Source organism: Mauremys mutica, chromosome 20 (genome assembly GCF_020497125.1).
Source record: "Mauremys mutica isolate MM-2020 ecotype Southern chromosome 20, ASM2049712v1, whole genome shotgun sequence".
Classification (NCBI taxonomy): domain Eukaryota; kingdom Metazoa; phylum Chordata; order Testudines; family Geoemydidae; genus Mauremys; species Mauremys mutica.
The window spans coordinates 5,976,094-6,004,092 of record NC_059091.1 but is presented as its reverse complement, the minus strand read 5'-3'; the positions used below and the strand labels follow the sequence as shown (position 1 = coordinate 6,004,092).

At 63.4% G+C, this 27,999-nt stretch overlaps 1 protein-coding gene across 5 annotated transcripts in view; it reads right to left on the bottom strand.

The window, feature by feature from the left end:
* TNS2 (tensin 2) overlaps window positions 1–27,682 on the bottom strand; it is a 50,249-nt gene extending 22,567 nt beyond the window's left edge. The window contains exons 1-4 of one of the 5 annotated variants that reach the window (XM_044994601.1): window positions 27,513–27,682; window positions 9,616–9,727; window positions 7,963–8,000; window positions 1,052–1,090 (exon numbers count right to left, since the gene is read on the bottom strand). In XM_044994601.1, coding sequence (XP_044850536.1) covers window positions 1,052–1,090; window positions 7,963–8,000; window positions 9,616–9,727; window positions 27,513–27,608 — 285 coding nt within the window. In that variant the 5' untranslated portion in view covers window positions 27,609–27,682. Of the gene's footprint in view, window positions 1–1,051; window positions 1,091–5,649; window positions 5,897–7,962; window positions 8,001–9,615; window positions 9,728–11,931; window positions 12,077–15,887; window positions 16,123–20,343; window positions 20,495–27,512 lie in introns of those variants that run through there. The other 4 variants (XM_044994602.1, XM_044994600.1, XM_044994603.1 and 1 more) reach the window with 4 other exon arrangements.
* Window positions 27,683–27,999: the final 317 nt, after the last annotated feature.

Sequence of the window (27,999 nt, the reverse complement as noted above, 5' to 3'; positions counted from 1 at the left end):
CCATCCAGCCGACCCAGCCCTTGGCTGTTTCAGTCTCCAATTCATCCTCTATCACTGGACAGGAAGGCCGGCCACCGCGCTCCATCCAGTGGGATTATCCCAGCTTTCCATGCCAGGATACACCCCTGCATTGAGGCCCGGCTGCCACCCGACTCCAAGGCTCACTCGGCACATGGGTATCTGCGCCACTTCCCGCTGGTTTAGAAGAAGCCCCTGGAATTTACTCGGACTCTGATCAGGAGCTCTAGCTGCTGAAAATCAGGCCTCCGGCTGAGCACCCGAAAGTCGGAGCGCCCAACGGAATGGGAGAATGGCTCACCCAGCGCTGAAATGCAGCCAGCTCTGGGGTGGGACTTGGCAGCTGGTTAGCAGCTACACTGCATCCCGTTTAGGACAGGAAGTGAATCCGAATGTATTCCATGCCAGGGGCGCTGTGCATCTCCAGCAGCCTCTGGAGGGATCTAGGCCAGAGAGGTTGATGAGCCTGCTACAGGGTCAGCGAGGCGAGGTGGATCTGTCAGCTCATGCATTAGATCCTGTGCATTAAGATCCCGAAGGCCCAGGTTTAATTCCTGCTGCCAGCGCCCCAGCAGGGAGCCCGGCATTACCCAATCCAGGTTGGAATTTGGCCAGGACCGGCTCTCATTCTTGAAAAAAGTTCCAGCAGATCTTGAAGGAGCAGGAGTGACCAGGTGCTTGGTTCTCCCTTTGGCCTGAAAGATGGCATCTCCAGCAGCATGGTGCCTGGCACCGGGCTTGGCGCCGAGGCCAAGGGACGAGGGCTCCTTTCTGAGCGTCCCACGCTGCGGCCCGTCGCTCTGGGGCTTTCCTGAGCCGTCTCCCATCCGTGCCCCGACCCAGGCCTCTGGCGAGATCGACCAGGGACCCAGCGCCAGGAGATACGGACTCAGGGGTAGCAAGGCTGGCGGCTCCCGCGGCTGGCACATGGAAACCGCCTCTCTCCCCCACCCCTACCCATTTTAGCAGCCAGTGGCTCAGCGAGAGAGCGCCAGAGGGGTGCGAATGGGGACAGACCGATCTTGGCACTTACCAGTTCAGGCGGGGGAAGGGGCTGGCAGGATGACACCACCTGAAACAAGAAGCCAAAGGGGGTCAGCGCGGTGCAGGGACCCAGCCGGGCAGCGTCCCCTGGAAATCTGTGCGGTGGCAGCCACCGGGACGCTTCCTCCACCCCCCTCCAGACGGGACGTCTCCTCCCCGGGGTTGGGGGTGGGGGGGAGGAGACCGGGCTGGCCCGTGAGGTGGGCTCTGTGCAGCGAGGAGGCTGGAGCCCCCCTTGGCCGTGGGGAAGGGGTGTTTTTCTTGGCCCGGGCTGGCCCTTTCCAGCTCGGGCACACACAGAGGCTGCGATTCATGGCAGGGCCTGGGTGGCGGCGTGGCCGGGGTGGGGGGGGGTGGGGGGAGGCTATATATAGAGAAACATAAACAGGCTGCGCCCCACCCCGGGCTGGGGGCGCACAGTGAGCCCATTCAGCCCGGCCCCTACCTCACCTGCCCCCGGCCCCACCCCTCCCCCTCCGCCCCGCCTCACGCCAGGCGGCCCGGCTCCAGCCAGAGAGAAGGAAACGGACTCGTAGGGGGGGCCGGTGAGCCCTCCCCTGCCCCACACCCCCACCTCAGGGGGGCACCTGGCCGTGCCAAGGTCGCCTTTCCCATAATGCCTTGGTGGCTTTGACTCAGGGACGAGCTGAGGCCGCTGGGTCGGTGGGGGGTCCAGGCCAGAGTCTCTGCCCCCAAGGGGAGAACAATTCCCCACCCCCCAGCCCCGTGCGGGGCGAGGAGCTGCTCCAGAAGAATCTGCGCCTCCTGCTACATCTACCCTCCACGCTAAGCCGAAGGCTGCGGGTCCTGGGCTGGTGGCCTCCCTGTTCCCAAGCCCGAGCTCTGAGCATCCGCCCTGCACTGTACGCCCCTCCCCTCCACCGCCCCCCCAGTGCCAGCCTGCCCCCGCCAGAGTCAGCGCTTGCGTGCCCGCGCCTCTCTGCCCTTCACCCGCTCCCTCCTGCCCGGCTCCCCCTTGCTGTGTGCCCCAGGGCCGCGGGGCACTAGCAGGCCTGGCTTAGGGAGCAGGACCTGGCAATCCATCCAGGCCGTGTCTTGCCACCCCCCGTCCCTGCCTGCCCTGCCTCCTGGCACGTCTCTGTCCAAGCCACCTTGACACCCTGGGCACCGTCCTGGGAGCTGGCCAGCTACAGGGCTCCCTGCCAGAGCTCACCCACCAACCGCGAGCACCCCAGCAACTCTGTTTGGTGCCCGGGCTTAGGCTTGGGTTGGGAACTGGCGGAGGAGGGGGTGGGGAGACAACCCAGGGGGGGTCGGATCAGTGAGGGACTCGGGGGGAGATGGCGTGGGGAGCGCAGGCCAGGGGGGCGATGTTGGATCACAGAGGGGATTGGGGGGAGGTGGGGGGCGTGCTGGATCACAGAAGGGATCAGAGGGGGCGGGATGGGGACACGGGCTGGGGGGGGCATGTTGGATCAATGAAGCGTTCGGGGGGAGAGGTGGGACGGGGACCGCAGGCCAAGAACCAGATCCGGGACGTCTTCGCAGCCGCAGGGACGCACTGTAAGAACCAAAAGGGACCCCCAACTGGGCTCCATCCCCACACCTCTGCCCCTAACCCTCTGGGAGACAGGGCATGGCTACAGGATGAACCCCACCCCCCCACTGGGTTTGCAGCCAGACCCCCCGACACCCCCTCTCACTCCCCATGCCAGCCGGGGGCACATCAGCCGCTGGAGGCGCTGGTCCCGGCGCAGGGAGAGGACAAGCCACGGCTGGCTGGGTGCTAGCTAGTGGGACTGGGGCCGGCCAGAGCCCCAGGCATCCCAGCCTTGGCAGCGCCACAGCCCCGCATGCCAGCACCGAGTACCAACAAGCCCCTGATTACAGGGCGCGCAGAGGTCCCGCCAGGCAGGGAAGGTAGAATTAGGCAGGTGGGTTCTGCCAAGCCAGGGTCTCCCTGGGGCGACATCCTGTGGCCAACACCAGATGTGTCACTGCTCCCCCCCAGCCCCATAAAGCACCTGGCGTGCCGTGCAGAGGGGATTCCTTCCTGACCGCCCGCACCCTGGAGAATGAGACTGAATCAGCCAGGGGCCATAAATCTCTGTTAACAATGGTCGTAAAATTAGATGGGCCTTTTAACGAGCCAGCGGAGGGATTGAACTGAGTGCCATCCTGCGCGCGGCCCGCCCTCCCCGTGCAGCTGTGGGGCTGAGTGGGCAGGTACATCCCCCGCCCCCGGCTGGGCCTGTATGCTCCCCCCAGAGCCATGGGGGTGGGGGCACTTCCCTTAGGAAGGAACAGGCAGGAGAAAGGCTATGGGATGCCTCTTGCATAAGAAGAAATGAGTCCATGGCCCCCTGCCCCCTCCCCTTCCAACAGCTCTCCCCACCCACTCAGCCTCCAGGCTTTGAAACCCCTCCAGCCCCCAGAGCAGCCTGCCTCCCGCTGCCCGAGCCCCTCGCTGAGCTCACCCTCTGGACCAGGGGTGGCCAACCTGAGCCTGAGAAGGAGCCAGAATTTACTGATGTACCTTGCCAAAGAGCCACAGGAATACGTCAGCAGCCCCCCATCAGCTCCCCCACCCCGCTCCCAGCGCCTCCCACCCACCACCTCCCCCTCCTCCCTGCACCTCCTGAACAGCTGTTCCGTGGTGTGCAGGAGGCTGGGGGGGGGAGCGAGGGCACGGCAGGCTCAGAGGAGGGGGCGGGAAGGGGTGCAGTGGGGGCAGGGCCTGTGGCAGAGCCGGGGATTGAGCAGTGAGCCCCCCACCCCCGGCACATTGGAAAGTTGGCGCCTGTCGCTCCAGCCCCGGAGTCGGTGCCTATACGAGGAGCCGCATATTAACTCCTGAAGAGCCGCATGTGGCTCCGGAGCCACAGATTGGCCACCCCTGCTCTGGACTGAGCTGCCATCGAGCCCCCCTCGCCTGTCCTACACTCCCCATCCCTGAGCCCCGCACTGATCAGACCCCCCACCCCGGCCTGCGCTCCCCATCCCCCTCGAGCCACACATTGATCTGACTCCTCCACCCTGTGCGCCTCACTGCCCCCCAAATCCCTCACTGATCCGACCCTCCGAACCCCACACTGATCTGACACCGCCGGGCCTGTGCTCCTCACTGACCCCCAAATCCCTCACTGATCTGACACCCCTGGGCCTGTGCGCCTCACTGACCCCCAAATTCCTCACTGATCTGACACCCCCCCCCCAGCCTGCATTCCCCATCCCACCCCAGGAGCCCCTCACACATCCAATCTCCTTTCCTCTCCCTCCTTCTTCCTCCTCCTGGCTAGGCAATTGGTGCCTGTCCCAACCTGGTGCAAGAGCCATCTCCTCCGCAGCGCCTGCTAGCCACCTTGCATCCCTTCTGCAATCCTCTCCCTCATCCCCCGGCCTGTTAACTCCCCTCCCTTCCCCTCCTGCAGTTTCTATCTGAACATTTGCTGTCCAGAGCAAAGTGTGTCGCACAAATCATCCTCAGTGCAAACTTCCTGCCCCCTCTCCCTGGTCTGCCTCTCAGCTTCGGCCTGGGAAAACATCTGGCTCGGCCTGCGGGATGGAGAGGGGGCTGGGACGTGGGGAAAGCACCGTAACCAGAAACTCTGGGAGCGAGGCAAATGGGCTTGAAAGCTACAGGGGCCATGTGGAAAGGGGTCCCCCTGGCCGCTCCCCCAGCCCCGCTTCCTACAAACAGGAGCAGTGTTTGAAGAGCATGTGGCTTCTACCAGCTGCCACATTTCACCCTCCCCTCCCCGAAAGTCAGCTTGTAGGTGGGGAAACTGAGGCACGGAGTGGGGGCAGGTACTGTGGAGTCACTGTGTTGGTAGCAGAGCGAATGACAGAACCCAGGAGTCCTGGCTCTCTATCCCCCTCCCTTCTCCAACCATAAGAGCACACTCCCTCCCAGAGCTTGGGATAGAACCCAGGAGTCCTGGCCCCCAGCCCCCTTCATCTAACCACTAGACCCCACTCCCTTTCAGAGCAAGGAACAGAGGTGTCCTGCTGCCAGTCCTCTAAACACTAGATCAGGGGTTCTCAAACTGGGAGTCATGAGGTTATTACATGGGGAGGTCGCGAGCTGTCAACCTCTACCCCAAACCCTGTTTTGCCTCCAGCATTTATAATGGTGTTAAACATAGAAAAAGTGGTTTTAATTTATAAGGGGGGGGGCGGGTTTCGCACTCAGAGCCTTGCTGCGTGAAAGGGGTCACCAGTAAAAAAGTTTGAGAACCACTGCACTAGATGATGCCTCAGTCTATAAACCTCCCTCTCGCAAGGTGTCATCTCAGCCTAACATCACCTCTAAGGGACCCTGGCATCCGGAGCGCGCTGAACGGAGATAGCTCCTCTGGGCAGGGTGCCCAGCCCTGCCCCCCCTTCCCCGGAGCAGGCTCTGGACCCCCCCGGGCACCTCCTGCCAGCTGATAAATGCCCCTGACAGGCGCTTCTTGGGCAAAGCCCAGGGGCTGCCAAAGGGACTGGCGAGATGGAGACCTCTTAGCAATCAGGTCCTCCTCTGCCCTGGGCTGCCCCCCGGTGGAGGGGGCGGACAGGGCCGATCAGAGGGGCGTCCTGTCCTGTCCCCACAGGCCCCCCTGGCTGTCAGCAGCGGAGCTTTACCTGGGGGTCAGCAGGGCAGGGTGGCGCTCGTCTTTAGGATGCCGAGCTTCTCCATCCAGCCGTTCCCCGCATGGGGGGAGGCCCCCAAATTCCCCCTCCGCTGCAGGATCTTCTCCGCTCCCTCTATCCTCTCCTCCCTCGCTCAGCCACTTCTCCCTTCACCCCCAGCCTTCCCCTCATCTGACTCCAGCGCGGCCCTCCGCCCCTTGGACGGATGGACGGACTGAGGGGTCTGCACGGAGCAAAGAGCCCCGGAAAATCCCAGAGGAGAACCAGCAGCCTCCAGCTGCAGACGCTGGCCCAGGGCCAAGAAAAACTCCCAGCTCCGCGCAACCATAATTACACAACCAAGGCTTAAAGGGCCAGAGACGCAGGGGCTCCGGCACGGTGAGGGCTGCAGCTAGCCGTGGGGCTCGGCACGGGGCCACCTGCATCGGGCAGAGAGGGCTCAAAGCCCGGAGCGTGCCGAGTACCGGGCCCTGCGGAACCGTCCCTGGCACTGGGTCTCAAGCCAGGTGTGGTAGGAGGGGAGGAGAGTAAAGCTTGGAGCAGTGTTCCAGGGTGGTGAGCTTCCTCACAGCAGTGCCCTGCTGGGATCCCAGCACTGTGAGCGTCCCTAAAGCAGTGGATTGCCGGGACGCCAGTGCTGTGAGCTTCCCTAAAGCAGTGCCCTGCCGGGACGCCAGTGCTGTGAGCTTCCCTAAAGCAGTGCCCTGTCGGGACCCCAGTGCTGTGAGCTTCCTCACAGCAGTGCCCTGCCGGGACGCCAGGGCTGTGAGCTTCCCTAAAGCAGTGTCCTGTCGGGACCCCAGTGCTGTGAGCTTCCTCACAGCAGTGCCCTGCCGGGACGCCAGTGCTGTGAGCTTCCCTAAAGCAGTGCCCTGCCGGGACCCCAGTGCTGTGAGCTTCCTCACAGCAGTGCCCTGCCGGGACGCCAGTGCTGTGAGCTTCCCTAAAGCAGTGCCCTGCCGGGACGCCAGTGCTGTGAGCTTCCCTAAAGCAGTGCCCTGCCGGGACGCCAGTGCTGTGAGCTTCCCTAAAGCAGTGCCCTGTCGGGACGCCAGTGCTGTGAGCTTCCCTAAAGCAGTGCCCTGTCGGGACCCCAGTGCTGTGAGCTTCCCTAAAGCAGTGCCCTGCCGGGACGCCAGTGCTGTGAGCTTCCCTAAAGCAGTGCCCTGCCGGGACGCCAGTGCTGTGAGCTTCCCTAAAGCAGTGCCCTGTCGGGACCCCAGTGCTGTGAGCTTCCTCTCAGCAGTGCCCTGCCGGGACGCCAGTGCTGTGAGCTTCCTCACAGCAGTGCCCTGCCGGGACCCCAGTGCTGTGAGCTTCCCTAAAGCAGTGCCCTGCTCAAAGCAGTACCCTTCTGGGACCCCAGTGCTGTGAGCTTCCCCACAGCAGTGCCCTGCCAGGATCCCAGCGCTGTGAGCTTCCCCACAGCAGTGCCCTGTTGGGACCCCAGCGCTGTGAGCTTCCCTAAAGCAGTGCCCTGTCGGAACCCCAGCGCTGTGAGCTTCCCTAAAGCAGTGCCCTGCTCACAGCAGTGCCCTGCCAGAACCCCAGTAAATCGGAGTTCTCCCAGCGTAGCTCACACAAAGCCCCCGGAAACCCGCTCTGGCATTGGCAGCCGCGGTCCATCTCTCTGAGAGGGCAGGACTCCACATCTCATGCCAGAGCCCCGGGGAATGTTTGCTCGGCCATGCTGCCGGCCCCCACTCTGCCCTCCCTCGGTTCAGGACATTTCCCACGGCCCCATGTTCCTGCTGCTCCTCAGACGTGCTCCCTTCGGCTGCTCGCTTGCCCTTTGCTGGCCCAGGCCGAGATAAGAGCCTGGATCTCCCAGCAAACAGGGCAGGAGCCTGGGTCACTGAGGCTGAGTTTCATCCCTCCCTCCCCCAGCCCCCTGGCGCCACAGGGACCAGTTCCTGCAGTGCTGAAGCTGCCACCCGCAGTGGCTCCCTTCCCCGGCTGAGCTCCCCCATTCCCTGCCGCCAGGAGCCTCCTCCTGCCCCATGGGGGTGAGCAACCCTCCCCGAGGCTGCTGAGCATCTCCTCTGGCGGCAGCCTCGGGGGGTCCCTCGCTGGGCCCCCAGTACCTGCCGAGCACGGCCTGGGAGTGCTCCAAGCCATGTGCCCGCTGGGCCGTGCAGGGTGGAATTGGGGTCACCCTCTGTGGACAGACACCCCTGCCTGCCGCATTGGGTGCCCGTCAGCTGGGTTTGCCCATCACTTGTGGCCAGGAAGGGACATGGTCCCAAAGGCTGGGCTCCAGCCATCGCCCCCCAGCCCCCAATTCGGCATCGCGCCTTCTCCTACCTTCGCTTCGCATTTCTTGTGGCTGGCGATCTTGCAGGCTGTAGGGGAGAGAAAGGGGGTGTGAAGGGGAGATCCCTGCGCAGCCAGGCTAGTGCACTGGGGCCTGGTGAGCCCCGGGGCTGGGAGTGTGAGTCCTGGTGCTAGTGCACTAGGGCCTGGCTCCTAGTGAGCCCGGGAGCTGGGAGTGTGAGTCCTGGTGCTAGTGCACTAGGGCCTGGCTCCTAGTGAGCCCGGGGGCTGGGAGTGTGAGTCCTGGTGCTAGTGCACTAGGGCCTGGCTCCTAGTGAGCCCGGGGGCTGGGAGTGTGAGTCCTGGTGCTAGTGCACTAGGGCCTGGCTCCTAGTGAGCCCGGGGGCTGGGAGTGTGAGTCCTGGTGCTAGTGCACTAGGGCCTGGCTCCTAGTGAGCCCGGGGGCTGGGAGTGTGAGTCCTGGTGCTAGTGCACTAGGGCCTGGGTCCTGGTGAGCCCCGGGGCTGGGAGTGTGAGTCCTGGTGCTAGTGCACTAGGGCCTGGCTCCTAGTGAGCCCGGGGGCTGGGAGTGTGAGTCCTGGTGCTAGTGCACTAGGGCCTGGGTCCTGGTAAGCCCGGAGGCTGGGAGTGTGAGTCCTGGTGCTAGTGCATGGGGGCCTGGCTCCTAGTGAGCCCGGGGGCTGGGAGTGTGAGTCCTGGTGCTAGTGCACTGGGGCCTGGCTCCTGGTGAGCCTGGGGGCTGGGAGTGTGAGTCCTGGTGCTTGTGCACTAGGGCCTGGGTCCTGGTGAGCCCCGGGGCTGGGAGTGTGAGTCCTGGTGCTAGTGCACTGGGGCCTGGCTCCTGGTGAGCCTGGGGGCTGGGAGTGTGAGTCCTGGTGCTTGTGCACTAGGGCCTGGGTCCTGGTGAGCCCCGGGGCTGGGAGTGTGAGTCCTGGTGCTAGTGCACTACAGCCTGGGTCCTGGTAAGCCCGGAGGCTGGGAGTGTGAGTCCTGGTGCTAGTGCACTAGGGCCTGGCTCCTAGTGAGCCCGGGGGCTGGGAGTGTGAGTCCTGGTGCTAGTGCACTAGGGCCTGGGTCCTGGTAAGCCCGGAGGCTGGGAGTGTGAGTCCTGGTGCTAGTGCATGGGGGCCTGGCTCCTAGTGAGCCCGGGGGCTGGGAGTGTGAGTCCTGGTGCTAGTGCACTGGGGCCTGGCTCCTGGTGAGCCTGGGGGCTGGGAGTGTGAGTCCTGGTGCTTGTGCACTAGGGCCTGGGTCCTGGTGAGCCCCGGAGCTGGGAGTGTGAGTCCTGGTGCTAGTGCACTAGGGCCTGGCTCCTGGTGAGCCCGGGGGCTGGGAGTGCGAGTCCTGGTGCTATTGCACGGGGGCCTGGCTCCTGGTGAGCCCGGGGGCTGGGAGTGTGAGTCCTGGTGCTAGTGCACTGGGGCCTGGCTCCTGGTGAGCCCGGAGGCTGGGAGTGTGAGTCCTGGTGGTAGTGCACTACAGCCTGGCTCCTGGTGAGCCCGGAGGCTGGGAGTGCGAGTCCTGGTGCTAATGCACTAGGGCCTGGCTCCTGGTGAGCCCGGGGGCTGGAAGTGCGAGTCCTGGTGCTAGAGCCCTGGGTACTGGGCTGCCGAGGCTGCGGGTTGCCGGGCTGGGATCCCTCGGACCGGGTTTGAGGAGGGCAAGGGCGGTGGGGGCTGGTACCTTGGCAGACGAGGCCCAGTGCCTCAATGGATTCCTTACACACCACACACGCTCTCTTCTTCTTCTTAAAGGCCTTCTCCTTGAAGCTGTGCGGCTCGGGCACCTTCTCCGGCTACGGAGGCAAACACAGGGCAGAATTGGTACAGGGCTCACTAAAGCATGGGGAGAGCAGTGCGTGGGTCCCCCAGCAGGACAGTGGCGGGCTCAGGGAGAGACACCAGGTCTCCTGAGCGCTAGGTCCGTGCTTCAGCCACTAGGCCATACTGCCTCTCTGGAAGTGGCTTAAAGAAGAGCGCGACAGGGCACTGGACACCCACCTGCAGGGGGCGCTGGGTCTCTACAGCCCACTCCATGCCCCAGTCCCCGGGCACAGCAGGCCCTACGCCCCAGGGCACTACTGCCAAATTTCACTCCCCCAGCCCCTCCGAGCGCCACTTAGGGCCAATGACTGTCAGCTCTGCACGGAGGGGCAGGGAATGTGTCCTGCCAGCTGCGGGGGGGCCTTTCCCAACCGCTGACCCCCCCACAGTGCAGCACCAATTAGCCAGAAACGCAACAGCTGGCCGGCCGGAAACGCAGCCTCTCGAGGGGCCGGATTCCAGCCGTGCGGCTGGGGTGTCTGTGTGTGTGGGATTGGTCTGAAATGCCATGGATTCCCCGCAGAGTCTCCGTCCCTGCCCCCACGCACCGGCCTCTGCTGGGGAGGGCTCAGTTACACAGGGCCAGATTCCACTGGCCTGAGCCCACCATCGGGCCCAGCGAACGAGGCACAGGGGTAGGTGCTAGACTGGGAGCCAGGACACCTGGGTTCTACCCCCCAGCTCTACCAGTGGTCTTGAGCAAGTCACTTACTCGCTCCGTGCCTCAGTTTCCCCTGCCACCCTTGGTCTGTTTGGCCCATGAGCTTTTCGGGACAGGACGGCTTTGTTTTGTGTACGTATGTACAGCGCCTGGCGCGATGGGGCCCTGTTCGCAGGGCCTGCTGCCGTAACAGCAGCCATGCCTCCGCCTTTGCAGCGGGAGGTGGGTGGGTTTAGAAGGCGGGCCGAGTTAACAGGCCGCGTTGGGGTTAGCCATGAAAGCCCTCAAAACTGAGACAACCCCTGCCCCACTGAGAGACCAGCCCTGCCAGTGCCCCAGTGCTGCCCCCTAAGTGCAGGGGCTGTTTATTGCTGCTTCCAGAGCCCTGTCCTCCCTGCCCCATTGCATGGTCTGGCCACGCTCCCCTTTGGGTTTTGCGTATGAAGGTGATGGGAGGGTGGGGGCTGAGACCCTCACCCCACCTTTAACCCCACTCCGGGGAGGGTCACCAGAGTTCAGGACAGACACAGGGTGCCCCCAAAGCCCCCCGCTTTTTTCTCTTCCATCGCACCATCCAGCGGACACTGGAGTCAACTAGCCCCACCCCCCACCCCGGCCTGGCCCGCCCCCCCGGTTGCCAAGCCATCCAATCCAGGCTGGCAGGAGCTGCGCCAAACTGGTTCCAGCCAGGTTTTCCCCCCATCTGGTTAATGATGCCTGAAATCAGCCAGGCATCCTCCACCCCCCCCGCCCCCTCCAGCAGGGCAGGAGGCTCCTGGGACATGTAGTTCGTCCCTGGGGAGGAAGGGAAGGGAAGGGGTGACAGAAAGCAGCCCCGTGCCGGCGCCTGTATAAACCCCGCTGAATGGGCCATTCACGCCGGCTCGGGCATGGCCGCCCGTGCTATAAATAGCCATGAATCGCCCGCTTTGTTGCCCGGCGTGTGCTGCGAAAACAAGGCTCCTTCTTAAAGGGCAGGATCGAGGGTGGGCCCAGCGAGAGGTGGAGAAGGCGGGCAGGGCCCAGCGAGATCGGGGGAGTGGGGGGTAAACCCTGCTTTGCTAATATGCCCCCTCCTCCCTCTGAGCTGGATGCCTGGCACAGGACCCGCCGCAGTCACCCACGGGCACGTGTCCAACAGAGAGTGCCCGGCCGAGCCGCTGGCTCCAGACAGGTGCTCGGAGGGGCTCAGATACGCCAGCGACGGGCACCACGGTTATGCAGCCGGCTCGGCTCTAGCTTGGGCCGACGGCCCCCCCGAGTAGCCAGGTCACTTAGCTGGAGTATCCCCTCCCCTGTTCCTCGTGCCATCAGCCGGGCACAGGAGAACGGCAGCGTCTTTGCACGGTGGCGGGCGCTGGGCGGGGCAGGATCCGAAACACCCGCTGGCCCGCACATGGAGCAGCCCTCACCCATGCACCACTCCCTGCCCCCCGCCTCCTTAAGCCCCACCAGCCTCCAGCCCCCGACCCCTGGCAGCACAGGCCGTGGGCGGAGCGCACCGGCACCGCTTACCGGCATCCTGTTCAAGCCGCGCCGGCGTGGGGGCGGGCAGAGGGCACTCCCACCCTGCGTCCTTTCCCTTCGGGGCGGGCTGCTCTCTGCCCAGGCCGGCGGGGAAATACAGCAGGGATCTGGCTCGGCTCGGCCTGCCTTTCGCAATCGTTGCCCGTGGGGAGCTGCGACACAGTCAGCCCCCCCCCCTCCTCCCGCCAGCCCTTCCCCGCTCCCAGCCGAGTCCAGGAACCGGGCGGGAGCACAACATGTTTACTCACTGGCTCGGGTCACGCTGCTGCCTGCTGAGTGCCCGCGCCTCGGGCAGCGTCCCAGCCTCTCTGGGTCATACCCGCAGCTGGGCCCTCGTCCCCAGGCCTGCAGGCCTCCAGGCATCCCCCAGGGACTGGGCGTACCCCATCCACATGCCCCAGGCTGGCCCCCAGCAGAGCACCCACTTGCAGGCAGAGTTCAGTGCCCGGGGCCCATTCACCGTCGTTTGGGAGGGGGGTGTTGTGAGCTCGGCTAGAGGGAGGAAGGACGAGGAGAAATGCAGAGGGAGGGATGGAGCCAGGACCCAGCTCCAGACCCCACTCAACTCGGGAAAGGGGAGATTCAGGCCTCCTCAGCCTGGGCCTGTGACCTCCCCGCCGGCCTGAGGGAGGCCGGGCAGCTGGCAGAGCAGGGAGGGAGGAGGGTTCCCTATAACATGAGAGACACCCTCCCTTGCCCAAGCTGGCATCACTCCCTGGCCCATCCCTGCTCTACCCCCCCTCGCCCTGCCCTCAGCAGGGGAGACAAGACACGGGGCAGCCAGGTGTGCCCAGCACCTCCTCCGGGGTAGCGCCCCTGTGAGTGCCACTCTAAGGGCAAAGGCGCCATGCTATGACCCTTGGGCGGGAGTGTGTGTTCCCCCCTCCCTCTAGAGATTCACCCCCCCCCAGGGAGCTGGCAGAGAACGGCAGCTCCTGGTGCCCCATAGACAGTCTCTGCCCTGCCGCCCCTCTCCGGTCGCTCCTGGTGTCCGATATATGGGCAGGGGATGCCCTGTTGCACCCCTGAAGAGCGTGTGCCGATGCCCCCGGGCACCCACACCAGGCCACAGCAGAGACACCGGCCCTTGCAGTTCAGTCTAGCTATACACGGGATGGGAGGTTCCCCTAAAGCTGAGCTCCGTGTTCCCTGCTCAGGAAACACGCCCGTGCTCAGAGAATGGCTGGCAGGGAGCGGGTAGGGAGGGTGCCCGGCCTTAAAATAGGCCCTGTCAAACGATCAATGTGAGAACCAGCCTCTCTTCCCCTGGGCCACGGATCAGGCCACAACTGAACGGTCCAAAGAGACCTCCCTCCCAGTCAATCCCCTTGCACGGGATCCCAAAACCACGCAGGGCCATTTCACTCCCCTCCCTGCAGCATGGTCAGTTTCACTTCCTGGTTCCCATGTGGGGTCAGGTCCCCAGGAGGGAGGGAACCTGGGAACGTCTTGCCCGGAATCCGAGGATCTCGCTTCTCGTTTGGAAACCAATTCCACGAAAATTACCGGGTTGGTAAAACCCTCTGTGTGCACCAAGCCTCAGCCACGGCCCTCGGCCAGCCCGAGAATGTGTCTGTAATTCCCATCCCCCGGTGCCCGCGCCACCGTCGCCCGATCGCAGCCACCCACGCTGGTGCCAGAACCGCCCGTGAGAGTGTTTTATAATCCCCGAAGCGCCCAGGCTGGGAGGGTATAAACGGTGGGGCTGTCTACACAGCGAAAGCGGTGCCTGAGGCTACCCTGCCCAAGCACACTGGAATCCAGCTGGCATGGGTCATCACGGCAGTGAAGCGAGCGCAGCGCCGTGGGGGGAGGAAAGGGGGCAAACCTGGCACGGACCCTGGCTATGGGCGCAGCCCGCTGTGCAGCCTGGCAACACCCCCTGGCTAGGAGCTGGGCTGAGACCCAGCAAACTCGTTTCACGCAGGGAATGGCCAGCGAGGGAAAGAGGCTTGAGCTTCCCTCAGTGAAGCTTGTCAGAAAATGCAGCCCCAGGAGGGGGCGCACTGGCTCCAGATCAGCCCCCCAAATATTCCCCGAGAGGCAGGCGGAGCGGACGTTGGAGAGCCAGGGGCATCGCCCAGCAAGGTGGCAGAGGGGAGGCCGGTGCCCTGTGCTCTGGGCATCGGCCAGAGATGTGCAGGGCCGGGCCTGGGAAGCAGCCCCCTGACCCCAGCTTTGGCCCCGCCAGCACGCGGAAGGGATCGGAGAAGCAGCCAAAGGGTCGGTGGTAGCTGCCAAGCTCCTCCCAAGCACCCTGACCACTCGCCTTTGCCAGGCTTGGCTTGGAGGGGTCAGCACGGGGACATCGAGCTCTACAGACCACTGGATGGGCCAGGAGAAACCTTCTCTCCCAGTGCCAGTGCCAGGCCTTGCCTGGTTAACCCTTCCCTTCCAGTGCCATCCAGTGCCAGGCCTTGCCTGGTTAACCCTTCCCTTCCAGTGCCATCCAGTGCCAGGCCCTGCCTAGTTAACCCTTCCCTCCCAGTGCCACCCAGTGCCAGTGCCAGGCCTTGCCTGGTTAACCCTTCCCTTCCAGTGTCTTCCAGTGCCAGTGCCGGGCCCTGCCTAGTTAACCCTTCCCTCCCAGTGCCACCCAGTGCCAGTGCCAGGCCTTGCCTGGTTACCCCTTCCCTTCCAGTGCCACCCAGTGCCAGTGCCAGGCCTTGCCTGGTTAACCCTTCCCTCCCAGTGCCACCCAGTGCCAGTGCCAGGCCTTGCCTGGTTAACCCTTCCCTCCCAGTGCCACCTAGTGCCAGTGCCAGTTAACCCTTCCCTCCCAGTGCCAGGCCTTTCCTGGTTAACCCTTCCCTCCCAGTCAGGGGCGGCTCCAGGCCCCAGCACGCAAAGCGGTCCACCAAAGCCGTGGGACCAGCGGACCCTCCGCAGGCACGCCTGCAGGAGGTCCACCGGAGCCGCCTGCCGCCCTCCCGGCGACCGGCAGAGCGCTCCCCGCGGCATGCAGCCCTGCTTGGGGCGGCGAAATGTCTAGAGCTGCCCCTGCTCCCAGTGCCAGTCCCAGACCCTGCTTGGTTAACTCTTCCTTCCCAGTGCCACCCACTGCCAGTGCCAGGCCTTTCCTGGTTAAGCCTTCCCTCCCAGTGCCAGTGCCGGGCCCTGCCTGATTAACCTTTCCCTCCCAGTGCCATCCAGTGCCAGTTAACCCTTCCCTCCCAGTCCCAGTGCCAGGTCCTGCCTGGTTAACCCTTTCCGCCCAGCGTCCCTGCTGTACACACACCACCATCTCTGCTCATCGCCTCCCGTTAGGGCTCAGGGCCGTGCCGCACTCTTTACTGAAGGGCCGCGATCCGGCCCCGGGGACTAGCCGCAGCCTCCGGGCCGTGCTGTGCCCGGGGAAGCAGGGGCCCCACATTCCAGCCTCTCCTCCTGCTGCTCCGAGCCTGGAATGGCTCCGGCTGGGCCGTGCTCCAGGGTTACGCCGATTAGCACTGGCCTGGCGCCCTGACAGCCCCGTCACAAGGCCGGGCCCTCCTAGAAGCTATTTATGAGTCAGCCGGACGCGGGACCTTCGGACGGCCCCGGGACCTGCCCGTGGCCCCCACCCTCGACATCCTTCCCGCTGCACGGGCAGGGGACAGCGCCTCCCACTGGCTAGGGCCCGGCCTCCCTTAGCACCCGCCCCATCTCCATGTTACCCTGGTTACCAATGGAGGGTCGGACCCACAGGTGCCCCCCGTGGCTGACTGCCCTAGAGCCTATGAGAGGGGCTAGACCCCTCCACACCTGCACCCCATATCTAATCCCCCCATCCTATGATAGGGGCTTGTCCCCCCTGTGACCCCCTATGTTGCTGACACCCCAAACCCCCACTGCAGAGGAGTTGATCCTTTTTTCTCCACCCCATCCCACCCCGACCTTCCCTGGACTGGGGGGGTTGTCAGCTGAGTTGGGAGGTGGGGACAAGGGGGGGGGGTCACACCTACCCTGCTGGAGCCTGGCCCCCGGGTGCTCTCTCGCCTCCCCAGCGCCCTCAGCAGCATCTCCACGGTGTTCCTAGGCTTCATGGCAGCGGGCGCGGTGCTGGGCTGGCCAGAGGGTGCGCCCGCCCGCCCGCGCCGACGCAGCCCCATCCAGGGTGGCACCCGACGGCACGGTGGGCTCAGCCCGTCCCAGCCGCAGCGGTCTAACTCCCCCGGCAGCCCAGCCCGGTCAGAGCCGGAGGGGGCCAGGGCGCGTGGGATAGGATGTGAGGCTGGAAACAATGAGCCAGAACCCGGCCCAGGGGCTGGGATCAGGACGAAGGGACGAGCTGGTGTTTCCTGACTCACAATAGCTGCTTCCCTTCACACTGAGGTCACTGCGAAGGCCACCGCGGGCGGGGCCCTGCCCGCCAGGACATGGCTGGGCCTGGGCTCTGGCACGGCCACCCCACACGTCTCGGAGCCTGTCCTCGGCGAGGGTCGCACGCGGCACCGTGGGCCAGGCAGGGCTGAGCACCGACGCACTCGGGACACCCATGCTGCTGCTGGCCCCTCACCAGAGGCAGCCAGAGGGTGTTCAGTGTCCAGCCTAGAGGGGTCAGCAGCCCCCTGTCACCTGGGGCGGGCGGGCCCCAAGCCTGGATGGGAGCCCCCAGCCCCCACCTTCCCTCACTCCCACTCCAGGCAGCAGAGAGCGCCAGGGCCTGACACCTTCTCCCTCCCCATGCACAGGAATAATTCATTCCTGCCCCCCTCCAACAACAGATACCATCCCCCCAGGCCAAGAGTTCCCAGCCCCACTCAGAGACCCCCTGGCACAGGATTCCCGCTAGGAGGCCTTTGCTGGAAGATGCCAGCTCAGCTTTCACTTCTCCCTAGAGAGGAACTCAGCCCCCTGTAAGGACACCTGTGGGTGGCTCATGGTGGGACTCGAACCCAGGGCCGTTGGATTTAAACGTAGCCCATAGGACAGTTCTCCTAACCCAGGGGCTCTTGCCAGTTCCTCAGCCTTGGTGGGGTTGGCCCACTCGAGGGGCATGGCACAGCCCTGCGAGAGTGGCCGGGGTGCGGGTGTGTGTGTGAATCCTGAACACCCTGTTTTCTTTTCTCACCCATTCAGTTGCCCCTCCAGGGATGCAGAGCGACTGAGCAAGAGGCAACCAGCCATGGGGCCCTCCACTTCCCAGCCCCAACCCCCTCCGGTCACTATGTGCTGGCTCAGAGCTGGGGATCCTGTCTCGGGCAAAGGGGGGATCAGGCAAGTTTGGGCCGATAGCACCCACCGCGCTAGGTGCTGTACAGACATGGAGCAAACCAGGCTCCGCCCCCCAAGGCTGAGAGTCCACGTGGCCCAGTGCACAGGCCAAAGCAGCGAGGCGGGACGGGGGCAGATCACGGCAAAGGGGTGGCAGGCAGCATGGGAAGGGGTGCTCCTTCCTGGGTAACCAGGGCGATCTTGGGGCAAACTGACCGTCTCCCTGCGCGGCTCCCCCTTCCAAGCCAGAGTGGACACAGCTCTGGAGAATGAATTGCAGGGCACAATTGACCCTGCTCCCGGCCTGACGCCTCTGCTGTGTCTCTTTGCTGTCTCTGCTCCGCCAGGGCCGCAGGCACCTTGGGAGGGTGCCAAGGGGCTGCCACTGGAGTCTTGTGACCCGCTAATTAACCAGCCCCTGGCAAATTCCCGCCGCAGTTCCCTGCCGCCCTGGCCCTGGGTTAACTACTGTGCAGGGGAGTGGAGCTCTCGTGCAAACCCAAGCTCCCCCCCGTCCTGAGTTTCTCCAACGCTCCCTGTTCCCCAAGCACCTCAGGTCAGTCCTGCTGCCTGTCGCCTGGAGAATCCCCTGCACGTGCCCTGCAAAGGGCTCCGGGGGCCTTCAGGACCCACCTGCGCTTTGAGACTGGCTTGCTCTAGAGGTCAGGGGACTGGCCTGGGGCTCCGGACAGCTGGGTTCTAGGCCCGGCTCCACCTCTCCCGCTGGGTAACCCGGGGCGAGTCATGGCCCCTTTCTGTGCCTCAGTTTCCCCTCCCATCCTCAGGCTAGACTGTGAGCTCTCTGGGGCACCACTCTGCCTCCGACAGCGGCCCTGGCCACAGAGGAGGAAGGCGTGTGACACCCTGCAGTGGGTTATGTAATAACCTGTCCGCAGAAGAGCCAGAAATAGAACCAGGAGTCCTGCCAGCCAATTTCCTCCTCTGACTACCAGGCATGCTAGATCCAAGCAGCCTTGACTCCTCCCACGGTACCAACCCGGCACAAGTCACCTCGTTCCTCCCTGGGCTGCTGGCATCCCTTTTGCAGGCAGGTTCCTTGCTCCCCATTGCCCTGGGGGCAGGACAGCATTGAAACATGAACCCGTTAAGCTTCGCCCGGAGGCCAAGAATGCACAGAGCCCAGGTGCAGGGGAGCACCATGATTCCGGGTGCTGCAGCCATCCAGAGCACCCCAGAGAACCAACCCACTCCTCTTGTGTCTGCGGAGCTGAACTGGCATTGCCAGGCCGAGAGGGTTTGCAGGGGAAGGGTCTTTCCACTTGCAGTCTCCCACAGAAGCCTGGAGGGGGCGCGGTTTTCAGCAGGGACCCCCCCCCCCCCCACCGCGTCGTCCCACCCGCCCGGCCTGGCTTCCAGCTCCTCCCAGCCCAGGGAAGTGATCTGCGGCCCGAGCGGCAGCTGCCCCTTTAAGATGGGGCGTGGGCGTCCCCTCGCCTCCAGAGCACCCACGTGGTTTCCAGACCTGGAGAACGGCTCTCTTTTCCCGCTTGTTCCTACTGGGAACAGCCGTGGGGGGAGTGACTCAGCCCAGGGCTGGCCGGGGAACCAGCTGTCAAGTAGAGCAAAGAGAGGCCAATGCTGAGATCTGGCAGGTCTTGAGTCCACATAGGAACAGCCACCCTGGGCTCCAGCTAGCCCAGGATCCTGTCTTCCGACAGTGGCCGGGGCCAGATGCTTCAGAGGGAACGAACAGAACGAGCAGCCATCAAGCGACCCATGCCAGGCGGAGGTTGTGGGGCACCCAGAGCATGGGGATCGTGTCCCTGAGCATCTTGGCTAATAGCCATTGATGGATCTATCCTCCATCAACATATCTCCTTCTTTTTGGGCCCCGGTTACACTTTTGGCCTTCACGACATCACCTGGCAATGAGTTCCACAGGTTGACTGTGCATGGTGTGAAGACCTAGGGAGGCGAAAGTCAAGCCTAAAGGTTTTCCCCCGCCGGGTGTTTTTGCACACACGGAGCTGCACCACCCTCGTGCATGTTCACGCTAGGGGTTGCAACTGGCGCAGCGGCTTTCGTGCACCACCGCGCCGATCGATCCACCCGCCAGCGCCTCCTCACATGCTCTCTCGCACTCACCGAGGCATGCGGTGCCGCCACAGCCCAGCTGCTCCCAGCAAGCCGTGGCGACGGAACGGACCACTCCGGACTAGATTTTCACAGGCCCTCAGCTCCCAACCAGGCTCCAAAACAAGCCGCCAGCTCTGCAGAGAGGCGCAGCGTGCGGGGCACCGGCAAATCCAGCCCTGCCGCTGGCAAACCCGGCCCATCCTGGTCTGGGAGAGAGACGTCTGGGCTCAGAGGCCTCCCTGCTGTAACAGTGGAGTTGCCTGTGCTTATGCCAGTGGCGAATTCGGCCCGTTCCCTTTTCCGATGAAGGGGCAGACGAGGCTGCACCGATTAAATAAACACAGAGGCTGGACGGGTGGAGAAAGAGCGGAAGTGACCGCAAACCCCTACGCCGCGGCCGGCAGCGTTCAACCCCTGAGTGACGCTGCTTTCTAATAAAACTGGAGCTCAGTCCTTCTCAGTTAGACCGGTGTCAATCTGGAGTCACTCCATTCACATTGCTTTGCATTTACACTGGGGATAACAAGGATCGGGATCTGGCAGTACTATAGGGAGGCCGTGTGGCCTAGTGAATACAGCACTGGGGCGCAGGAGAAAGAAAGAAAGAAAGAAAGAAAGAAAGAAAGAAAGAAAGAAAGAAAGAAAGAAAAAGAAAGAAAGAAAGAAAGAAAGAATGATTGCCCCAATCTCCATCTCTCTCTAATGACGAGTCTGGGATCCATTTCTCCCCCCCGAATCCCAGCGCCCTGCAGCTCTTGCGTTGATTTAAACCGTACGCTAAGGACCAGCTGCTTGTATCGGACACACCCCTCCTCCCCCAGCAGAGAGGGCCAGGGGCGTCCCCTGCCCCCGCTCCTGCTCCCCCAGGGAATGTCTGCACTCAGCTGTGGGGTGTGGCATGCGGGGGGGAGAGGGTTTGCTAGCCGGGGATGCACAGGAGGTCAGACCTGATGACCTGGTGGTCCCATCCGGCCTTAAATCCTATGTCCCATGCCCAGGACCCGCACGGTTGCCTAGAGAACCAGCATCGCTCCATTCTCCTCAGCCCGTTGCCCCATGACGGGGCTGCCAGCTGCCCGCCGGCCCAGGGCTCTGCCTGGTCCCTACCTTCATGCTAATCTCGCTGCCCAGCGGCTGGCTCGGGCATAGCCGTCCCCCCTTGGCCGGACACAGCGGCGTCTCCTCCGTCTTATTCCAGCCGCTATCTTGCTCAGGGGAAACTCCTGGGCCTCTGGGTCGGAGCGAATCCTCCGGAATGCAGCCCCGGCGGAGGAAAACACCCCCTCTCCTCCCTCAGCCGCTCGTCCCGGCCCCCTTTCCCACCCTCCTTGCAGGGAGGCTGAGCGTGCTGGCTTCCTGCCACAGAAATGAAATCATCTAAGGGCGAGGGGGGGGGGGATTAGCCCCCGGACACAGGCAGCCCAGCAGCCGCAGGGAGCGTTAATATAACGGCTCACGCAGCTCAGGCCTGGGACCTCCCTTGCGAGGCGCAGAAAGCGTTAATGTCGAGGGATCAACCTCTCGGCCCTAAGGAATCCTGGGGCTGGTGGCCCCATGCTCGGCACATGGCCCGGATCCCCCCGCTGGGCTGGGCCGGGTGCAAACATGACCTAAGTCCCGTCCCGACCCCCGTGGCTGGCCCCAAGCGGGGTCTGACGCCCCCTGGAAACCCGGCCGCGCCCCGGAGAGTCCGAGAACTGGGAATGTTTCTGACGTTCCTCCGGCCTCGGGTTTTCCTTTCGTTCCACCCAGCTCCCTGGGGCGGCCCCCGCAGGGCTGGCCGGGGAACAGGGCGTCTTCGCTGGACCAAGGGGCTAACGGCAGCTTCTTCCCTGCAGGGGAGATTTCATGAAATCTCTGTTCCCATGGGGAGGCAGGGACCCCGGCCCTCTTCCGGCCCCGGGACGCTCCCAGCTAGGGGGCAGCACGGTAACGAAGGACGCGAGGGGCCAGGCTGTTAACAGATTTAGGGCCTCGCCCCTTTACCCACCGTCACCTGCACTATGGGCTGAGGCCAGGGGCCCCTTGCGCTGGGGGTTGCATAGCCAGCCCCTCCCCCAAAGGGCTCGCCATCCAAATGGGATGGGAGGGGAAACTGAGGCACAGAGCGGGGGGGGGGGAGGGGGATTTGCCCAAGTCACCGACAGAGCCAGAAATAGACCCCCAGTGCTCTGCCCACTAGCCCACACTGTCGCTTGGTCTGATATAATTCTTAGCAAAGAGGTAGCTGCAGTTACCTGAGCAGCCAGGCGCTCCGTGCTGCCCCCCTGCCCCCTTTTAACGCCCCCGAGTTGGCCTTCGAGCTGCGCCCATGCCCCGCTCTGCCTGCTGACTCCCAAATCTCGGCCCCCCCTCCCCAGAGACGCCGTCCCATTCCCAGGCCCGGCCTGGCCCTGACCCGCTCTCCCCAGGCCCATAGCGCTCAGGAGCCGGGCTTGGGAGGAACTCTGCCGGCTTCCTGTGACCTCCACGGCTTGGAGCCAGGCTCGCCCGGGCATCACCGGTGCAAGTCCACCGGGAAGCAAATTCTGTGCCATCCGCCCCTGGGCTCTGTGCGCAGGTCACGGGGCGCCACCTTGTGGGCAGGCACTAAACTGCACGGGGCGAGATGCAGCTGGCAGTTTTATTATTATTATTCGGATTTTCGGCACCCCCCCATCTCGTCCTAAGACCCCAGGGCGCCAGGGGCTGCACAAACATAGCCCCTGCCCCAAAGAGCTGACAGTCTACGGACCTGCCTTTCTCACCAGGGGCTGCTACCCGGGAGAGAGCGTGAAACAAACCCCGCCTGGGTCTGCTGCCCCGAAGGTGAACGAACAGCATCAGAGCACATCAGCTGTTTGCGTCTCACCAGGTTTGGTACTGAGGAGTGGGCTTTAGGGAGGAGAGCAGGGGGTGGGGGATCAGGACGCCTGGGTTCTATTCCTGGCTCTGAGCGGGGGTCTAGTGATTGGACCAGGGGGCTGGGGATCAGGACTCCTGGGTTCTCATCCCAGCTCTAGGAGGGCAGAGAGGTCTAGTGATTAGAGCAGGGGGGCTGGAAGTCAGGACGCCTGGGTTCTCATCCCAGCTCTAGGAGGGCAGAGAGGTCTAGTGATTAGAGCAGGGGAGCTGGAAGTCAGGATTCCTGGGTTCTCATCCCAGCTCTAGGAGGGCAGAGAGGTCTAGTGATTAGAGCAGGGGAGCTGGAAGTCAGGACTCCTGGGTTCTCAACCCAGGTCGAGGAGGGGAGTTGGGCCTAGTGATTGGAGCGGGGGACGCTGGATGTTCAGGATTCTGATGTTCTGCAAATGCCTCACTGTGTGACCTCGGCCAGGTCCTTGGGCCTTAGCGTCCACCCCTCCCTAAGGCGGGGCGGGGCTGCCTGTTCGCAAAGCGCTTGGCGAGCGGTGGCGGGAACCAGAGGCTGCCAACCTGCCATTCAGGAGGCCACGTCTTCGGAAGGGGCCCAGAGATGTGCGCAACGGCCAAGCAGAGGGGAAGACAGCGTGGTGCAGTGGGCAGAGCGCTGGAGTAGGCCGGGGGAGATGTGGGCTCTGGGCTTGGGTCTGCCACAGCCCCAGAGCATGACCTTGGACAAGGCCCTGCCTTGCTCTGTGCCTCAGTTTCCCCACTCACCGGCTGGGGCTGGGGCTGTGCAGCCTCCGGTACGCCAGGGCCCCGGTCTCTGTTGTGCGGCTGTGATCGAGCAGGGCCTGTTGCCAATTCAGGGGGATTTTTGAACATATTTATTATCTTGGCAGCAGTTCCCTTGGGGCTAAATATCAGAGGAAAGGAAACGGGAGGGGGAGGGCGGGAATTGGCTGCCGATCCCAGCCTCCTTCATGGGCTCGTCACAGGCAATTAGCCCTGCCAGGGCCAACCCCCTCTCTGAGCAGGGCCTGGCTGAGCTGCCTGCATCCGGTGTCCTGGCCACTGTCACTCCATCACGCCAGGCTCCCTGTCAGGGTAACGTTCCTGCTCCGAGGAGGGGAAGGCTGTTATCAGAGCTGGAGCGGGGCCAGGCTTTCTGTGCTGGCTGCTGGGATTCAGGCCTGGATCCAGCTTCCCCCGGGCCTGGGGGGGTTAGGATCCATGCCCAGGGGGCTGCAGTGCCCGAGAGCAGGACAGGGGCGCCAGGGATTGAGGCCGGCTTAGGAAGGGGTTTCTCCACCCTCTCCCCATTCATGTTCCCAGCTGGGGAAGTGCAGACAGAGACAGATCCATGCCCGGGGCTCAGCTCCCTGGCAGCCCAGTGCCCTGAGTCTGTGCTGCAGGCTGGGAACATTGGAGGGGGTGGGGGTGACATGAGATGAGTTTGCTGGGTCTCAGTTGGGTCCTAACTGGCCCACTGAGACTTAGGGGTATGGTAGTGGGCCCGGGCTGGTGACTCCCCACCCCCATTCTCCAGCTGGGGGGAGGGTCTCTGCCCAGACTCTGCCCTCTATGCCAGCTGGGCACACAGGGGGCAGGGCTGGATGAGGGGCTTGTGGAGCGAGAGCGTGGGGTTCACGGCAGCTTGGTTGGCAGGGGAAAAGCTCTAACCCCCCCCCCGCCCCAGCCGCTGTAACCCGCCTCGGTGAAGGGGCCAGCCAGGGCCACCGGTCCCGGCATCCGCACTAGGTGCAACCTGCCCCAGAGGCTGGGCTAGCCTGGTGCCCCTGGATCTGCCCACTGTGCCCTTGTCCCCGGGTACCAGTTCCTAACCAGTCTCCTCTCTGCTCCTGTACGGAGAGCCTGGGGGCACTGGCGGCGGGGGGGGGGGGATGTCCTTAATTAACCCTTTGCCAGCCGTGTCAGTGCAGCCGCCTGTGGAGTCCGACTCACGAGGGTCCCTGCCGGCTCCCCTCACTCCGCTGCCCACGCGGCTAGGACGGGCCGGCCTGCCAGCTCGGTGCGGCTGTGCCGAAGGGTTGGGTGGGGGGCAAGGGGCAGAGGAAGGGGACGGCTGGGATCAGTAACCTGAGCAGGGGCTCCTGGCTTTGCCAGGCCTGTGGCACGGCTCCAGGACGTTCTGGCAGCGCCAGGCCGGAGCAACAGGGTTGTCAGAGCAGCCGCTGTGCCCGGCCTGGCTCACTGCAGGGTGGGCACAGGCGCCCGGCTGGGTTCACCCCCCCAGGCACACGCTTCCATGTGGGATCGGCAGGAGCTGGGAATGGAGCAGGGGGCCTGAGGGTGGAAATGGGGCAGGGGCATTGCGGGGATGATGAGGGGCAGGGTGATGCCTGGGAGCAAGCTAGGAGGGGGGGAGGGTTGGGAAGGGAGCTGGAGGTGGGCAGGACAGGGCCGGGGATGGGACGACGCTGCTTTGCATGGAGAGCCTCTCGCAGCTGAGGGTCTCTATGCCTTTCTGGGGGTCGGTGGGAGGGGAGCGCAAAGAGAATTACTGTCCATTTCTTCAGAGGGGGGAAACTGAGGCACGGAGTGGCAAAGTAGCTTGCCCAGAGTCGCTGGCAGAGCCAGGAGTAGAACCTGGGTCTCCTGAGTCCCAGCCTAGGGCTCTATCTGCCAGGCTTTTGGAAAAATCTCAAGATCGCTCTCTTCCCCTGTCCGAGCCTCAGTTTCTAAATGGGGCGATGGTCCTGTCCTACTCGCAGGGTAGATTGTGAAGATAAAATCCATGCGTGATTGTAAAACGCCCAGATGCCGTGGTGATGGGCCCGTGGAAAGCACCTAGCCAGCCAGCCTTACCCTACGACTGCTGCGACATCCGTGAGATCTTTTCCGCCTGGCAGCTAGACAAAGTCTGCTGTGAGATGAAATCAAATGGCCAGGGGCTACGCCACGATAACAGGGCTTTGGGAGACCTCACCTGGGTGTGACGCACACACCCCAGGCTGCCCCCGAAATCCACGTCTAGACTGGGGATTAGCCCAGTTCAGGCAATGGCCAGCAGCCAGCGTGGGCAGGTGGTATGGCTGGGCACCAGCCATCCACACGGGCGACCCAGGTGCCATTCCCTGCTCTGCCGCAGACTTCTTGTGTGCCCTTGGGCAAGTCACTTTGCCGTGCCTCAGTTTCCCCCTTTGTGCAATGGGGCTAATGGTACTGCCCCGCCTTACGGCCTGTGGAGGGCTCTGCTGCAGGAAGTGCTCAGTAAGGGATGGGGTGTGACAGATCCCGACGCAGACCAAGCCACGGCTTGCCCTGGTGCGGCTAACCCCGTGCAGCTGGCGAGATCCATTGTCTGCTGCGTCGGTTCCTGGCCTCTGATGGCTGAGTCCCAAGTACAAACAAGGCCTTTGAAATTCTCCTGCAAACTTTCCCTCCTGCAGAAGGTGACTCTGCAAAGCCACTCCCTGCTGATCGGGTCGGCCTGCTCCCTGGGCATCCGAGCCGCTGCTTCTACCCGCACAAGCTCCTGCCTTCCAGCTCCCTGCGATGGGAGAACAAGCTGCTGGTAGTGATTTGTATGGCGGAGGCCCTGGGGACAAGATCAGGGCCCCACAGACACAGTCCCTGAAGGGTTGTGACTTCATTAAAACCCCAGGCAGCTGCTGTTTCTATTGGCTTAGAAGAGATGAAATGACGCATTGTTGCAACTCGTGTTCCACCCAGCAGCTGTGCTCAGATAAGTGACATTTTTAGCTATACTGAGGGATCTCCCGTCCATATACCCCAGGCTCCGTGGTCCGTCTGCAGACGGCAAATCTAGTCACTAACTTTCTGCGTAAAACCAAGCACCGTCCACTTGCGATTTGCATTCCGCTCAACAGAGATCACAGCCCACCAAGCAGTGCCTGCCCCAAAGAGGGGAAACTGAGGCAATCAGAGCCGGGAAGCCACTCATCTAACATCAGGGGCGAAGCTCGGAAGAGAACCCAGAGGGTTTCGACACCTAGTGCAATGCCCTAGCCAATATGTCACACCGTCTTTGCTAGACCACGCTGCTTCCCCGTCATCTCCAGGGGCAGTTCTGGCCCGTTGATTCCATCAGCTGGTCCTGCTGAATTCCAGTAGCTTCCTGCCAGCAGAGTAGATTCCTAGCAGCTACTTGTTCCACCAGCCCTGGAGTCCACACTTCCCTCCACGCTCCATCTCCAGACCCCCTCCATCAGCGACCCCTGGCCCCTCCCCCTCCGCCCCCGTGAATTAGACATCTGTGAGGATCCCCGACCGGATCTCACCCCGGTGCACTCTGCTCCCCTTGCTCTGGCCAAACACAAACACACACACACAAAATCCCCTCAAATCAGGTTTTAACCTCAAAAAATGCAAAGAACGTCCTCCGAATCAGAGGGCGCCAAGAAGGCCAGAGAAAGAGGCTTGGAGAAAGGGAAAGCGAGAGCTCCCAGCCTAGGGAGGAATTAAAATATGCAGGCAGGGGAACACAAACCCTGGGTAGGCCCCATGCCTGGGGAACATGCAAAGAGCACAGAAAGGGGCTTTATTTTCCCAGCTGGAAAAGTCCCCGGTTCAGCAGCGCTCTCACCTCCCTGCCGCAGCTTGGCGCTTAAACCCATCACGTCGGGTGAAATGGGGAGCCCTGACACAGCTGCCTCCTCGCTGCGGCGGCACCCCCGCAACGTGTGGTCCATGGGAGGGGTGGCTCAAACCCCTCTGGCAGCCCAGGAGGCGGGAGGAAAGCAAGGCCCTCTCCTCTTTGAACACACTCAGCACTTCTTGTCCTCCGAACGTTGGCCAGCGCATCCTTCCATCCTAATCTGCCTGCGGAACTCACCGCCTCATGAAATGGCTGGGACTTTAGGGTTAAAAAAAAAGGATTGGCTGTTTGTGGGGGAACATGCGCTGGTCCTAGTTGGTATTTGTTATTAGCAAGGATGTAAATCCACGGATTTAATTCAGGGCACATGCCAGTCCCAGGGGGTCAGGAAGGCTCTTCCCTGGTGCAATGTTGATTGCATAATTGTCCATACGGGGGAGGGCTGCCCCTGCCTTTGAATCAGCTGGTGCTGGCCACAGGACCGGCTGGGCCCTGCTCTGCTCCATTGCCACGGTCCCTGGGTCCCCTCTCCTCTGGAGCTGTTGGAGGGGGGGGTTCTGAGCTGGGACCCTCACTGTGCAGACTGGGGGAAGGGACCGTAGGGGAAGTGACTCATGCTGGGAATCGGAGGCCAATCCGGGGAGTTCCCGGCTCCTGTTTCCCATTTAACCCGCTAGATCGCGTCACCTTTTGCAAAACAACGGCGCCCATCCCCCGACGGCGAACCCCCCGCAGCCACACGCGCGTCTCCCCCACCCCCCCGCAGCGCTTCCTCCCTCCCCAAAGCCGTTCGTCACATGATCTGACCCTTCCCTCCCCCCCCCCCCTTGCTGCGCAGATTTTGGTAACACACCTTGGTCAGTTGCATTCTTGTTCTGCTGCCTTTGCTCCCCCGGGGTGGCTGGCAGCAGTCGTGTCCCCAGCACTCGGAGCCACTGCCCCAGCCCATGAGGTCCCCACCGCTCCCTCCGGCTTTTCCTCTGTCTACGCTGCTGTTTTCTTCCTCTGGCTCTTTGAAACTGCCTTGAAAACTCCACCTCCTGCCCTGCTCCCCCCCCCTCCTGCTCTGACACACAGTCGCTTAATAATATTTCGTCCGGTGCCAAAGCAAAGTCGGCCGTGCCAGGGCGAGCTGCGAGCCCGTCAACAGGTGGAGACGGAAGATCTCCGAGATGCAGCCAGGCCAGGAGCGGACGGGGAAGGGGTCTTAACCTTTGGGGCTAATGATGTGCGGAGAGGGGTTGGGGGGTGGGTGTAGATTTGAAGGGTGAAGGGATCCTCGTTTCAGTGCAGGATTTCCAAGCCGTGGAAGTGGCTAATTGAAAACATGTTCCTGCTCT